Source organism: Sinohyriopsis cumingii, chromosome 9 (assembly GCF_028554795.1).
Source record: "Sinohyriopsis cumingii isolate HCF-2022 chromosome 9, ASM2855479v2, whole genome shotgun sequence".
NCBI classification, from domain to species: domain Eukaryota; kingdom Metazoa; phylum Mollusca; class Bivalvia; order Unionida; family Unionidae; genus Sinohyriopsis; species Sinohyriopsis cumingii.
The window spans coordinates 23,487,754-23,504,707 of NC_142969.1; the positions used below are offsets into that span (position 1 = coordinate 23,487,754).

The following is a 16,954-nucleotide window of genomic DNA, read 5'->3' on the forward strand; positions in this document are numbered from 1 at the left end:
CTATCGAATGACACGCAGTGTTAGACACGGTGCTATAGAAATTCAACTTTATTATTTTTATTATCCGAATCGGTCGTTCCTGCCTTGTCCGACTCCGATTAATCGGAAGTTCATACTATCCGGTGGAATCCGATTTCCAGATCAAAAGTCGGTTATGCCCTAGTTAAAACATAATGCAGTGTAATGTCTGAGAACAAGCCAATTCAGTAACCTGGTGCTGTGTTCACAAAATTATTTTAGCAAGAAACGCAAGCTCAAGATAAAAAAAAATAAAAAATTCATCTGATATAATAATTAGGGTGCACCTAAATATTTGAAGTTTGACAGGGTATTAGAGTACCCCAAGTTGGGACAAATCTGAAAGTTCAGTGATTCTGGTTTTATTCTAATTAACGATCATGGAAGCTGTAGAGAGAATGTTCAGTATATATCTACGATGATGGATGGAAGTGCCAAAGAGCTTCAGTAGTAATGGCTTGTACAGTACTGGCAGCAAGCTTCACTTACCACAATCATCAGTGACAGAGGAGTTAAAGGTGACTAAGGCCAGTGATGATGTTGAGAAACAGGAGAGAAGCAGCAGTGGAGGTATGGACAGGTAGAAAGTGAGTGGCAGCAAAGGCAGCTGAGGAGGCAGATTTCAGACTGAGGCACAGTAGAAACAGGAAAGTTAGAGCTGGGAAGTCTTAAAAGACTTACATGGCAGGCAGAAAGCACTAAAAAGAAGCATGTTGTGGTCCAGAAAGAAGTACATCTTGCAGAAGAGAAAGACAGGCAAGTCAGAGCTGTTGGCATGAAGAAGCAGGGGGATTGGCTATGCAAGGATGCTGCAAGGTCCAAGAAACTGTCTTATAGGACATCTGGAGAGTTTATGCCAAGAAAATCAGCTTCCTCTTAAGCTCAGTGCATGATGTTCTTCCAACACCAACAAAGCCAAAGACATGGATACTGATTGACGGCCCAAACCATAAACTTTGTAAACTTGCATATTTAAAGCATGTACTGTTACCTTGCAATGTAGCTGAGACAGATGGTCATTATCAATGGTGCCATGACCAATTGCTTGCTGAGATTGCGGCCAGTATGGATATAGCCAGGAGAAATAAACATCAAGTGAAAAGCAGTCGCAACTTCATCAAGTTTATGAGAAGCGGTAATAAACAAAGGCAAAAGAGTGAAGCAAGAGACATCTTGACAACAGAACAGGATTGGGAAATGTAAGCAGATGTAAAAAGACAGCAGAAGTTCCCAAGAGATATCAGTAACCCACTTCAGACTTGATATTGTACTGTGGTCAGGAAGCACCAAACAGGTGACTTTTTTGGAACTGACAGTGCTATGGGAACCTAGAATGGAAGAGGCCCATTAGAGGAAATTGGCCAAGTATCAACCACTCATCCGAGAGTGCCAGCAGAATGGATGGATAGCCTGGAATTTACCAGTGGAAATATGATGCATGGCATTGCAGCACAGAATTATTGGTGTGCAGTGGGAGTCATCAGGAGTACAGGACCCAGCCACAGGAATTTAGTCACCAAGTTTGGCAAATAGGCAGAGGGAGCCTCACGTTGCATTTGGTAGTAGGGAAAGGAGCAATGGAAAAGCTATTTGGTTCCAGGTTTAGTTTGATCAACTCAGTCTACACACCCTTGGAGGCCATGGGTCAGCACTGAAATGCTCTTGGAAAGGAGATCTCCACCCGATGATGGAACCAATTGCAGTGAAGAACTGTATTCATATGTATTGTTGATTAAATGATAATTAATCCTGTCTGACAATCATTGGAAGTTTATATAATAACATTTCCTGTGTCACAAAGTTTAAAGCCGAAAGCTTGCTCACCCAGGACCAAAGATTTTCAAATCTACTACCAAACCTTTTTTCTTTAAAATTACTTAGAACTTTGTGAACCTTTTAGGATTGTAAAACTCTTTATGATTTCATGAACAGCCATCTTTGAAGTGCATGACTCAGACAGATAGTGTGTGAAATCTTCATGTCAAACTGTCAAAACACAGTTAAAATAATAAAATTTAAACTCAAAAACTTTTTCTTCTTAATTCTATGATGGTATTGCTAATTAAATTAAAATCATTATCTTCATTAAAAAACATTAAATTGCCCAAACATGAATCAAATATTAAAAAATTTCATTATTTTATTAATAATCTAGTTATTGTTTGCAGTGACATTGCTACTTATAATCTTTCTTCTCAAATTGACAATGATGAAGACCACCACACAACCACCAGAAACGTCACTGCCATGACTGTTGTTGTTGTTATTATTATTATTATTATTTCAGGATCACTGAGGTAAGGAGATCACCCACCTAATGCAACTTGGATGATATTTTGAAAGAGTATTAATGAAGAAGAGATACATACAGCTTTGGGGTATATGATATACAGTGTAGCAGTATAGACCCTGAGCCACAATCAACAATATGCCATAACAGTGTTGGATGTCTGTGTGTGTGTGTGTGTGTGTGTGTGTGTGTTATTTACTTTTAAGAAAAAGGTGTTTTGGGATTCTTAATAAATTGGAAATCCAACTTGTATGTAAACAGTAGTTGTTGTGTTCTCATGGACGCTATGTTTTTCGTGAGAATAATTTAGAGCATTAGAGTGTTACTTATAACTGAATTATTTTACGTCATTCTGGTATTGAATATTTCATGAGATAAATTCTATATCTGTCTTTGGCTTTACATACTAACTACACATTATTGTCAGTTATTGTCAATAGTACTTACATCAAACAATAAGAGTTATCTTAACTTTTATCACTCATTAATACTTACATGGAACAATGAGCATTTCATTAGGTTTTATTACTAAAGAGTGCCAGCATGGAGCAGTGAGTATTTTCTTAGATTTTATCACTCAGTAGTACTGACATTTTATTACTCACTAGTGCTCACATAGAACAGTGAACATTCTCTTAGATTGGATAACTCAGTAGTTATCTCATAGATGTGTGATTTGGATTTTTAAGATAGCTTTAACAATTTTTCAGTCATATCACTACAATGTCTGCAATGTGGCAGTTTATAGTGATGTATAGCACTGGGGCATCATGCAGCAGATATGTAGCATGATGTCCCACCCAGTCACATTATCCTGACACCAGGTAGACCTGAGTCCTAACACTAACCTCTTAATGCTGAATGCCAAGTGCGGCAGCTGTTAGTACCATTTTATAAGTCTTTGGTATGTCTGACCACCAGGCCACCAGAGCGGTCTTATATTCTTATATCATAGAATAATGAACATTCTCTTGGATTTGATCACTCACTAGTATTCAGATGCAGCAATGAGCATTCTCTTCGATTTTCTTCATTCATAGTACTCACATTAACTGAGCATTTTCTTAGATGTTATTTCTCATAACACAATAATGATTGTCTCCAAATAAATTTGCACATTTTTTTCAAATCCTTTATAAGACATAATTAGATTTGTTAAAATCACATTATGTGATGCAGAAAAATGGAAATTATTAGTTCATAGCATCAGTCTGCCTTAAGTTCAAGTCTACTTCTGAATCAGCAGTATCTGTTAGCATTGCTTAAAATATAGTTTTGTTATTTACTACATGAGATTCTGTATTTTTAAGTAACTATTGGAATAAAACATATTCTGCAGGATTTTTGACGTCATAAAGCATGAAAATTAATTAAAAAATTAACATGAATATAAAGCACTAGAAGCCATTCATGTAGTGTGTAATCAATTTTTTCCATTAAAAGAATGTGACTTTATGAATTCTGTCATATATGAAGTTCAGTTAAATAGAACAATATAATGAAAGCAGTGTGCTGACCAGTTTTTCAAAACTGTGCGTGAAAGCTTGTTTATCTGCCAGTTTGCATGCCTGTATCAATGTATGCATGTATGGATATATATATATATATATATATATATATATATATATATATATATATATATACACACACACACACACATATGTATATGCATTAATTTATAATTTATTGCTTAATATATTGCTTCTTTCACTGGCAGATTTAATGATTTGTTGAGTGATTGAAATAGCATATATAGATATTATCATCTCTCTTTTGTAGTGGAAATGATTCCACAATTGGTGTAGATGTCAGTAATGGGCTTATTGGTCTTGGAACTGTGATTTTTGGAGTCACACTCTGGTTCCTAATTGTCATTATACCTATCCTAGTATGCTGTGGAGGTTTCAGTCTATGTTCGTTCATAATCTGCTGGTGTAAACAGCGCCACAAAAGGAATAAGGGAATCACTTACACTTCATCAGGTGAGTTTAATTATGTTTTTGTTTGTAGATCAAGAGAGAGAGAGAGAGAGAGAGAGAGCAAACATGAAAGAAAGCACTTATCTCTGGATCACACATTGTGTACAAAGACAAAAGGGACAAATGGTGAACAGAAAGTAACTAATGTTTTCTGATATTTGTTTTCATTTGTCTCACAGATACTAAATTATCAAAGTGCAGAGGCCAGACTTGCAACCATAAAGGTGTGGGTTGGAGTCCTGCCATGGGATCAGTCCACATTGTCCTTGGGAGAGGCATTTTGCTTCAGTTGCCTTGGCAAAATTACTATCTTAATGTTGCTGTGATGTAAAAGCCAAACCAAATCTTAACTCATGCTTACATTCGGCTCATCGTTACAGCTGTGCATTTTTCATTTATCTTTCATAAAGTTTTTGCTTCTGTAAGCCCATATTATCATTTGTGGCTATATATATATATATGCAATAAACTGACAACAAACAGTGCAAAACTAGTGTATAACCAGCCTGAGCGCTTTCGACTCTTAATGAGTCTTTTTCAAAGGCAAGTACAAAACATAGACAAGCAAATAAAACACAAAAACTGTTGTGTTTGCAAAACTTTACATGGCTGTTTCTACAGGAATTAAACCTGTAAGTCCGCTATGTTTCAACTGCCTATTTCGTCCTGTTGCAGATGCTGGAAAACACTCTTATTGACCTAGAAATCGATGAGGCATAATGACATCTGTTGTTTTATGTAAATTTTTATGCAAGCGCAAATTATGTCCCGGATATTTCATTGTTATAGTATTAATTATAGGCTATTAAGCAAATTTAGAGAATTATTTCAAAGAAAATGTGTCGGCTGCAAATTATAATTTTATTTGTGCATGGCTGTCTTTTTCTAATCTTCTTGGTTTAAACTGCTTGGTTTCAACGTTTTAAGGCAGCATATCCAGTAAGATTCCTTTTCTTTCCTGGTTTCGGAACTCAGGTTGGGGTTGTGAGAAATTGCAATAAGTGTTATATCACTGAAAGTGTGGCCAGGGGAGGAGAAATGTTCTGCGACCAGGCTTCTGTATAGCTTCTTTGTCATCCAGTCAGATCTATGAAGCTTGATTCTTTTGTGTAGCTTTTCAGTTTCTCTGACATACTGAAGGCTACAGATCTTACATGTGATGAGATATATTACATTATCTGTTTTGCACGTTTTGTTTGGACGATGTATGTGTAGTTTTTCTCTAGTCACTGTGCTAGAAAATGTCCAGGTCTCTATCAATCCACCCAAATATGAGAAAACTTTTCAGTGTATAAAACTTGATGCTAGGATACAGTGATTGATTATGCAAGAAAAGCTTTCAGTGCAAAGTTTTCAAATCAATATTATTTTGTATATCATTTTCATAATCATTCTTTTCTTATGAAGGTTTGATTTTAAATGTGAACACATTAAAGTATATAAGACATATCTGTCCACACTCACCTATTGCAAATGTTTTCTCATATTTTATAATCAGAGCTCTTAATACATTTTTTTGGCACATAATTTATATTTAACACATCCATCAATTCTTTTTTCGTACATTTAGTTTGCAAGATTCATCAAAAATGCGCTATAGACAAATTAATTTGATCGTTTCATTGAAGTAGCTTCATCACTGTTGAGAATTACCTTGGATTCCTCCACCAGTTTTATGTTAGCTCTAATTATTCACTTACAGAATACAAGTAATTTTGTCAGAGAGGTGTACTAAAATATGAACTGTGTAATATAGTCAACAATACCATGAATTGTCTTTTATGTTTGTCAAATTTTACACAATTTTGATTGACTTTTCAAAAATGTGTCATTTACATCGCTTGTCTATGGGACTTTAAAAGTTGGAACTTATTAATGACCAGAAATGCAAATACAATGTGAATACAGTGCAGGTTGAGTAGCATGAAGGGTACAGTTGTGATTGAGATCAGTATTAACGTAATGGTCCAACAAAAAAAATTGTAAATTTCTTGTTTTCTATTACCGGTTCTCAAATTTAATGCATATGAATATTTTGAGCGTGACTCCAAAGTTCAGAAGAATAAAATCAAAGAACAAATAAAATACAAACAACTTCACAACTTTAAAATATATTTTTGATATTCATCGAAGAAATTGATACTCGCTATAGTAGCCCCAAAAAGTATTAAGAAATGACTTCCATTGTGCAGGCAAAGAATGCCTTTATGGAAAACATTTCCATAACATTATGCAGTATATTTGTTGTTATTGTTCCAGTAGAATCTTGTACATTATAGAGAACCATTAAGACAGTACATACCAGTCAGTACACACATGACTGAAGATGAGATCACATACTATTATTTTCTAGAATTGATCCCTTCTCCATCCTGGATTCAAAATATTCAACCAGACAGGAACCTAGAAAGTCATGGTTTTGGTGCGTGTTCAGATGGTATCCAAATCACAGGACCAAACAGTGTCACACGTTTCCGGCAGCGTAACCAGGAAGCTGATGGAGCCCGATGGTCGGTTGGTCTGTATTCTTTATTTATGTTATCTGGTTTTTTAAATCTTTGTCATATTATAATTTAGCATCATTCATACAGTTACAGAAACTTCCGTGTATTACTTTTTTGGTTATTTACTTCTCATGCATATTAGATCTATCTAGAAAATTTTAAAACAGAGTCAAGATAAATGTTTTCTATCATGAGGTATCCTTTCTCAGTCTCTGTCTCTCTGTGTGTGAATATATATATATATATATATATATATATATATATATATATATATATATATATATATATATATATATAGTCATTATCATCTTAAGGCAAGCCTACAGTTGCTCCTTTAAGTGTACAAGAAGAACAAAATTAGTATTTTTTGTGATTCACTAATTAAAATATTCCCAAAAACTTTCACACTAGAAAAGTCTATAACAAGCTGATTCAGCATTTCTGTCATATTTTTACAAAAAGAACATTTATTTTCATTAATTATTAAAAAAATTGGGAAGAAATCATTTGTTGCTCGAATTTGGTATAATCTTATAAGTTAAAACCATCTGGCTTAAAATCTGTAGTTATTTTATAACTTAAAGGAAAATGAATTTCTGTAACATGTGGGCAGTCAGATTGATCTGTTTGATTACATTTTTTTTCTATATTTGTAAACCTCTAACTATTGGTTACTTTTTAATCTTTCTTCAAAATACTTAAAATATTATTAGGACTTTTATATTATTAGGAAGTATTGACATATTTTTGGTGACTCAGTTTATTTTCTTCTGTTGGGGTTCAGTATTTAATGTGTTGACATAAAACTTCACAGATCATGAAAACTGTACAGTGTTTAATTTATTTATTTATTATTCTCATTATTCATAATCCCTGTTTACTGTCAAAAATTGGTCTCAGTGTTATATACCATTTTTATATAATTTTTGTACGCTATAATTTTTTGTACACCATCTAGCTAGAAAAATATAAAAAATTTCATACATAGCACTTCATATTTTCCATCAAATCCTTTACCAATCCTTTATATATAAAAGTTCTAGTAGGAAGATTTACATTTACAAAAAAAAAGATCATTGTAAGGAATTTTTTTATTGTTCTTAATAATATTGCTGTAAATGAAAAAACCTACCTTTTTCAACCATTTTATTTTGCTAAAAATAATAGATCCTCCAACCTTAGTGTTTTTATTATGCATAAGTTGTTCTTTCAGAGAATCTATAAAAAGTCCTTGGAATAACCCTTTAAAGTGGAACATATCCATATCCAAATGAATTCACAACATTTTCAATATTCCACTTATTGTAAATAGTACCAGACTGGTTTCATTCATGTAAGCAACAACAATGAAATATTAGCCAGCTCATTTTTGTTGTACTTTCATTGATAGCTTTTGTGTCCAATATATTTTACAAGAATAAATGAATTTTTCACATCATCTTCTCCATAACCTTTGATTACACTTTTTCTTTCATTGCATCTATTGATCCAGTCAGTAAGTTTATATAAGTAACCTATTTTATTTATCAAGGAACATTACTAAAGGGTGAGATTAACTGATAAATAAATGATTTATTTTAGATAAAACAAGTTGTTGTTGTTTTCTCAAAATTATTTCCAAAAGACCACTGAGTCATTAGCTTTTCAGTATCATTTAATTTACTATCATAATTAAATTTATCATTTGACTTAAAACAGTGAGAAAATAGATTTCTTCATATTGTAAGAGAAATTTCTACCCATGATAATAAATTACATTCTAAACACAAAAACGCCTTGTAAATGATGTAATATGCATAGTTTGTAAATGATGTAATGTGCATATCGTATATACTCGCATATAAGCCTGTTCACATATAAGCCAACCCCCAAACTGAATAGGTATAAACACTAAAAAGTGCATGGCCCGCATATAAGCCGACCCACAACTCTGTGACATCACGCATTAAGTTCTAAATGCATTTATTTAGGCAAACTTATCTTAACAAAAATTATTAAAAAGAAATGTTATAAACTTGTTTGAAAAGTAATTTATTTCATTTTCTGTGTTCTTATTGTTTCTGCCTAATTTAGATATGCGTATAACTTGATCGGACAATGACAAGAATTGAGCATTAGTGAGTTGCTGTTAAAACTACCTCGCCCCTTTGACTGATTTTTTGTTTGTTTATGCATTATTGCATTGGACATTTTATATCACTGCACCAGTAATTACGTTTTTATTTTCCCTTGAAATTGTAAATACCTAACTTATTAAAATATGATCCCAGTATGACAACATGACTCTTGCAATTAGGCAACAGAAGGTATTTACATATGGTGCCACCACATGTACATTGTAGGTTTAAACATGCGCTGAATGAAGTACATTCCGCTGAATGAAGTACATCACTTGGAGTCAAATTATGGGCACCACTGAACTGATCTTTAATAATATCTCCAAAATACAATAATGAAGTTTCAGAAATAAAGTTTGTAAATGATGTAATATGCATAGTTAGTAAATGATAATATGCATAGTTTGTAAATGACAATATGCATAGTTTGTAAATAATGTAATATGCATAGTTTGTAAAAAAATGTTATATGCATAGTTTGTAAATGATGTAATATACATAGTTTGTAAATGATGTAATATGCATAGTTTGTAAATGACAATATGCATAGTTTGTAAATGACAATATGCATAGTTTGTAAACAACAATATGCATAGTTAGTAAATGACAATATGCATAGTTAGTAAATGACAATATGCATAGTTAGTAAACAACAATATGCATAGTTTGTAAAGGATATAATGCGCATAGCTTAGAGATATATGTTATGTCTTTTCAAGCTTGATGAAATTAAGGATCATTTAACGAACTTTGCATACAGCTGGAATTATAGTACTATTGATTCAGATTGAGTTTAGCAGCAGTTGCCTTTGTCAGATTTAGGCAACCCTAGTCATGCATCTATTGAGTATAGAACACTCCAGCAGAATCTTAAAAAATCACAGCAAGTGGTTGGATGGTTTTTAATGGCGTTGTGAATACATGCTTGGCTAAATCATGATGAGAAAATGAGTACATTTTCCCAAGGACACAAAAAGGTTGCTTACCTGGGATAGCCTTGGCAGGTATAAAGTCTGACACTGTGGCTCTCATCATAACAAGTGGCAAGTGCCTATGTGAAGAAAATAAATAATTTAGGAGTCTACATGTATGTACATGTGCCTACATAAAAAATAATTAACTCAAGAGCCTATAGGTATGTAAATATGGCCAGATAAAAAATAAAGTAGAGTCTACATGTATATATATGTACATATATAAAAATAATGAACTGAAGAGTTTACATGTACCTGCATAAAAATAATTAAGTGAAGTCTACATGTATGTACATGCGCCTACATAGAAACTAATTAAGTGAAGAGTCAACGTGTATGTACATGTGCCTACATAGAAACTAATTAAGTAAAGAGTCTGCATATGTCTACATAAAAAATAATTAAGTGAAGAGCCAAGATGAATGTACATGTGCCTGAATAAAAAATAATTAAGTGAAGAGTCTGTATGTATCTACATGTAGGTACATGTATCGACAAAAAATATTAAGTGATGGGTCTACATGTATGTATAATGGATCTTGCTGCTTCATTATTGCCATTATTATTATTTGAAAGCAAGAATTGTGTGTGTGTGTGTATATATATATATATATATATATATATATATATATATATATATATATATATATAAAAACAATATTTATACATCATCAGGGCTTGAATGTGGAAAGCATGTGTTTGAAGTTTTCTGGCCATTAAAGGACAGGGGTACATATGCATCAGTGGGAGTATGCTCATCAAAAGCACCATTGCACCGGAAGCCAAAAACTTCACTTGTGGGTATGACTGACATATCAGTTGGTTTGGACATTGGGCGGAAGAGAATTATTTATGAGGGAGAACCAAAGAAAATATACCCACGTATAATGCACGTGCCTGAAAAGTAAGCCCACCATAACATTCAAAGGCATAACCTTTCTAATCTTTCCTCCCTTTCTTATTTTCTTCTTTTCTAAATTTTTCTGCTCTAAATCAAAGAGCCTTAACTATGAACCAAGTTTTTATATATATATATATATATATATATATATATATATATATATATATATATAGGGGCAACTAATATCAAATTAACCAGTTCTCAAATTGTCAAATAACAAATTTTAACATTTTAATCGGTTAATACATATACCAGAGAAGAAGCAATGATAAAATATTAAATTTAGGTATAATAAATGTAACAACGAATAATATATATATATATATTATTTTTTTTTCTTCAGATTTCTGATGTATGTAGACTGTGACAGCGGTGAGCTGTCATTTGGTACAGAAGAGAGTTTCTGGGGAATTGCATTTAAAAATATTGACAGACAGATGTACCCTCTCCATGTCATGGTTGGGCTTACTGAATGCAATGCGCATGTACAGATATTCTACAAAGGTTCAGGTGGGTAGTTTATTAAATCAAAGTATTTCAAAGGAAATTTCAACTTTTTATTCCATCCAATGTAATAATATTGATTTATAAGAGTATTTGGGTTTCATGTATACCAGTTGATGATTTTGTTAACCTGCAGAACATTTGTTCCTATTCAGATAAATGGACAGTAAATATTGTTTACAGTATTTGCAGTGACAAGTAACAAAATATAAATAATAAAATAATAAAGATTACAGTATTGTTGTGTTTGTCATGTATTTAGCTCACCAGCACTGCAGACATAATAATATCCTGGGGAATTTCCCATTTAACCCACTTTATCCTGTTTACCAATTTCAACTGCAGTGCCTGATTCCTAAGAAGCAATTCTAAATACATTGTGGTAAAACGGATTATCATACAGCAGCAGCAGCAGAAATTGTGATGACCTTCACCATGTTTGCTAAAAATGTTGTAACATTGTTATTTCTTTTTTAAAGTATCTAAAACTATGTATATCCAAAAAGGTAATAAAATTTGCATATATGTTTTTTATCATTTACCAATGTACATGCTCACAACTGTATTTTGAAATATGACTTGAAAGAAAAAAGAAAAAAATTACCATGATGTTCAGTGAATCATTTGTTCATGAAGATGAAGGAAATTCTCTTAATAGTATGCGAATAAAAAAAGATAATTCTATTTCAAGTATTTTGTTCCAAATTTGAAGTTTCTAGCACTGTTAGTTCAAAAGTTATAATAATCTTACTAAAATTGGACAACAAAACACCTGGCACAATATGTTTACATCACATTCTAGAACATGTACTTCAGCGTGCAGTTTCTCATGAAAACTTGTCACATCGGTTGCAGCCATGATTTAAATTGATAGAAGGGGCAACTGTTTAACACCCAGAAGAAGCTGATGCACAACATTACTTTGGGATGATTTAATCTGGAAAAAACATCCTGGACCCATTCCTCTTGAAAGTCTTCAGAGTCAGCTTCATTCTCTGAATCACTGTCAAAAAACGCACAAAGCAATGCATCATCTCTTTCATCAATTTGATTCAGTTCTATCCCATCATTTAAGTTAATATTCTAAACCATCATTTAAGTTAATATTCTAAATCATCGTTTATGTTAATATTATCATCAGAATCATCCAAATCATCAACTTCAATTCGCTACCCTCACTATCTACATCCATGTTTACATCTGTGTTGTCGTCCATCATTTTATTGATCGATTTTCAAGCCAACAGTTTTTTTCTAACCATATTTTTTTATATTTATTTCACTGTGCACGTGTGCTTTAATCATTTTCTGTGTTGTTGAAGAAGTACACAAATATTTGTGATGTATAACACATTTCTAGAGACACAACACATATACATAGTAGAGTACGATCGTAGTCGTATTCAGGATAAAATGGGATACTACAACCACAGGCGTATTCAGAATGGAATGAGGTATTATGACTGTAGTCGTATTCAGCATAAACTGCGTTAAATGAAATTATATTATTATTCTGGGGTTGTTTTGTCTTTGTACATGTGATTTTCAAGATGATCAAATGTTTTTGTAAACTTCTCACAGAGACCCACAAAAATAAATAAACACCTAATAGTATTTCATTGCTCTACTACCATTTTAGTTGGATTTTATCTATCATAGGTTCAATACATGTCCAGTCACCAAGCACAATTAATTGTAATGCATGTAGCTACTTTTGAAGACAAAGAATATGATTAAAGAAAATATATTCATGTTCCAGTTCATATACAGAAAAAATTGTTCATTCAGCAGGATGTCAGTAATATATTCATCCTTTATGTCTTCTTAAAGTATATATACAGTTCTAACCAATCATTTAAGTCATATAGGTTTAATTCCTGTAGAAACAGCCATGTAAAGTTTTGCAAACACAACGGTTTTTGTGTTTTATTTGTCTTGTCTATGTTTTGCATTTGCTTTTAAAAAAGACTCATTAAGAGTTGAAAGCACTCAGGCTGGTTAGTTACTAGTTTTGCACTTACGTTCTCAGTTTATTGCATTTATCTTAATCAATCCCTTGCTGGATCCAGTGTACTTGAAAGAACTGTTATTGGCCATATGATTTGTATTCATTATATGTATGTATGTATGTATGTATGTATGTATGTATAAGTCTTAAAATATTTGCTATATTACAATAATATTGTTTATTTTAAAGCTGTAAGCTGTCCATTCCATGCAGATGGTGCAAGTACAGTGTGCTGCCCAGCAGCATACAGTCTTTATGAAATCCTGGATCCACCTGCTTATGATCAGTTGACAGAGCTACCTGGTGAGTATTTCTGACATTTGTACTATCCACTGCTGTAGAATTGTAAAATTAAATATAATAATAATAACAATGTGGACTTAGTACAGCACATAATCTTTAGGAACTCTAAGTGCTTTACAGTATTAGATAATACATAAATACATATATAATGACAAGATTAAAAACAAACAAGAAATTAAAACACAATACCATGCTGAAAATAATTTAGGAACTTAACATTAAGTTGGTTCATGTAGTTAAAATAGGTGAATTTTAAGAGCATTCTTGAATGAAATCACAATGTCCTTGTGTCTAAGATCAATGGGCAATTTGTTCCATGTTGCTGGAACCTGGCACATAAATGGATGTTGTCCATATGATTTCGTTTTAATAGTCCGAATAATGAGAATATGAGTGTTGGAAGAGGAGCACAAGTTTCTAGATGGGTTGTACACATTTGGAAGGTCAGATGGTTATTTTGGACAGTGAACGGTTTTGTGTTTGATTCTGGGTCAAACAGGTAGCCAGTGGAGGTTACAGGGGGGGGGGGGAGGTGTGCTGAATTCTTTATACTCTAGGGATGATCCAAGCAGCTGTGATTTGAACTTTTTGAAATGTTGGTAGAAGATATTGAGTGGAATTAGAAGTGAATTACAATAGTACAGTCTTGAAAGTACTAAGGAACAATCAAGTGTTTTAGTGGCATCAGCCGAACGCAAATTGTGAATGGAGATGATATGTGTCAGCTCCAGACATGTAGCCTTGCATATGTTCATTACATGTTCAGGTGTAATGAGAGCATACAGTCGAGAGTGACACCTAGGTTTCATACTGACTGTGTGAATTTAATGTTACTATTACTGATACTTATTGTTTGAGGTAACATATGGATGAGAAAGTCATTGTGTGGTGTGGTGATCAGAATGACTTCAGGTTTATCATCATTTGTCTGCAGCTTGTTACCTGTCATCCATATTAAATATATTTTTGTCTTCGTAGTCTATGGCACCATCACTTTTATCATCTTCATCGTTGTAGTCATCATTATCCTCATTCTTATCATCATGACACCTGGAGTCATGGTTGTCATCTTCATCTTAAGCAGCAGCATCCCTTATTGTTATTTTTATTATTAATATTATTTTATTAATTTTTCAGAGAACAACCAACCTCTGATGGTACCAGATTCTCCGCCACCACCATACCACAAAATGCTTGAGATAAATGAAAACATCGTATGATTCCCAATTTCGAAACATTTGACTCACAAATAGAGAGCGACACTTGATTTATGCCAATTTGATTTACATGCTTTCATTTTACAGCATTTATAATCAAGAAATAACATTCAATTTGTGCCACTGTGCTATTTTAAAGCCTTCACTGGTGCCATGTACTGTGACTCACAAGCAACTTACATATGTGCAGTTTGACATTACTTTTGATTTACACCATAACCTCATCTATAGTGTAAATCAAGCATCACCTTTAGAACAGTGTAAGCTTTTGATTTTTCAGGGTTATGCACATGCTTTCAACATATTTTCATTCCAACAAATTAATGAAAGTAGAAAATGAAATTAATGAAGCAAAGCTAATACAACTCAGAAGAAATATAAAATATCAAAGGTCAAAGCATGCACTCAATTCGTCATAAAATTGCAGCAATTTACATAGAACTGTGAGATGAGGTTCTGCATGACTTAACTTTTTATTTGATGTAAAATGGAAAGAGCAATCTCCAAAGTTTAAGGAAACTAAGATAATCTGGGTAATCAGACATTATTGTGAACTTTGTTTTATCTTAATCCCATGTAGCAATGAGTTAATGAGCTTTGAGATCAGTATTCATTTAATCCAGCAGTCCCCCAACTCAGATCACAACCCAAATCATTGATGTGGGAAGGGGTGCAGAGCAGGGTTTTGAGAGTTCATCAGAAGAAGTTGTATCATAACGTCAGGGTCAGGAGGTCCTGCTGGTGGCCAGATTAGGGTTGCAGCAAGAAAAGGTTGGGAACCACAGATTTAGTCTTTACATGTTCACACAGTAGATTGTAACCTGCATAGACCCAGATCTATTGCTGCACAATGTGCAGGCATATTTGAGTCAGTAGATCGCTATGACTACTCAGTCAAACAAACAGGATTTCCTGATCCACCTGTGCTATATGGGACAGCAGATCAGGATCTGTGTTGTTTGAAGTTGGACTTTTTATGTGAGTATAGATGGCACAGCTCTTAGTATTCATGTGATTTTGTATTGATACAGACACTTGTACTCTTTATAATTTATATGTATATATGTATTTTTTATATCTGCAATATTTTGTGTACATGCAGTATTTTATATATATTTCTGTGTTATATATATGCAGTGTTTGTGTTGAGTGTTTTTCTAAACATCAGAACACTTTTCTGTGATATTAGGCCATTGTTTTATAAATATTATATTGTTACAGCTCTATGACAAACTAAGTAACAGAAAGAAGGAAAACCAACAAGTTTTGTGAAACTTAACAAATAATTTAATTATCAAAGCCATAAATGAAAATGTGAGAGGAGCTTGAAGTATTATGAAGTGAATCCAAAATAATCCTGAAAAGTTCTGTTAAAGTCCAAAAGAATGAAAACTTTCATATAAGCTTCAGAACTGGAAATGAACTGGTCCACCAAGAATCATGACGTTGTCAAAATGGCGTTGTCCAGAACTCATCTGAGTAAATCACAGTAGTTACAGAATAATATTATAGACCAAAAATGAACACTTTCTATTTCAAATTGACAATCCAAACAAATATTTTTCCACTCAGATAATATCAAAGTATGGCATAAAACATGTCTGTAGAATTGATATTATAACAGGAACACAAGAAATGAGAATGAATTAAAAATAGGAACAAATTTTGATTGCTTAGTTCTCTCCTTATATACAACTTCAGTTATGACTCTAATAAAACAATATACCCCATTTTCTGATTTTTCCATCATGAAATGAAAGTAAGTAAAAACTGCAGTTATTTACGGGGTGCAGAGAGTTTATTGGGTGGCCTGTACAGTAATATAGTACAGACCAGTATTTACAGAGTGCAAATTGTATATCATTTTTTATTCCCAAAAATACTAGGTGCAGAATTTTGCTTTGTTCATTGTTTTTACCAAATCCCATTCTTCCAAATCCCATTTAAAAAAGATGTCAATTGCTATTTTAATTATTCTGACCCATGTGCTCAAGAGTTACCATTTTTCAGAACTATAATTTCAAATAACCAATTTTATAGATAGTACAAGTTCTGTACTGTATATTATGATGAGACATTCTAACCTTTTTTTAGTATGGGGTAAAATGCTCTATGCTTTTACTTTATATTCTTTCTAAGC

The 16,954-nt window shown here is 32.9% G+C and overlaps 1 protein-coding gene across 1 annotated transcript; it reads left to right on the forward strand.

Moving 5' to 3' along the window:
* The first annotated feature begins 443 nt into the window (after window positions 1–443).
* Window positions 444–15,946, forward strand: LOC149791395 (uncharacterized). Its single transcript, XM_089971346.1, has 8 exons — window positions 444–588; window positions 1,022–1,217; window positions 4,088–4,290; window positions 6,641–6,805; window positions 10,558–10,786; window positions 11,127–11,293; window positions 13,484–13,597; window positions 14,735–15,946. Exons 1-8 carry the CDS (start codon window positions 444–446, stop codon window positions 14,815–14,817), a joined length of 1,302 nt encoding a protein of 433 aa, XP_089827472.1. The 3' UTR covers window positions 14,818–15,946.
* Window positions 15,947–16,954: the final 1,008 nt, after the last annotated feature.

Bases quoted from the DNA above. Each gene is read 5' to 3' on its own strand.
- LOC149791395 (XM_089971346.1), top strand. From the start codon at position 444: ATGGAAGTGCCAAAGAGCTTCAGTAGTAATGGCTTGTACAGTACTGGC. The intron at 10,787-11,126 runs GTAAGCCCACCA...TTTTTTCTTCAG, and splicing joins ATAATGCACGTGCCTGAAAA to ATTTCTGATGTATGTAGACT. The intron at 13,598-14,734 runs GTGAGTATTTCT...TTAATTTTTCAG, and splicing joins TCAGTTGACAGAGCTACCTG to AGAACAACCAACCTCTGATG.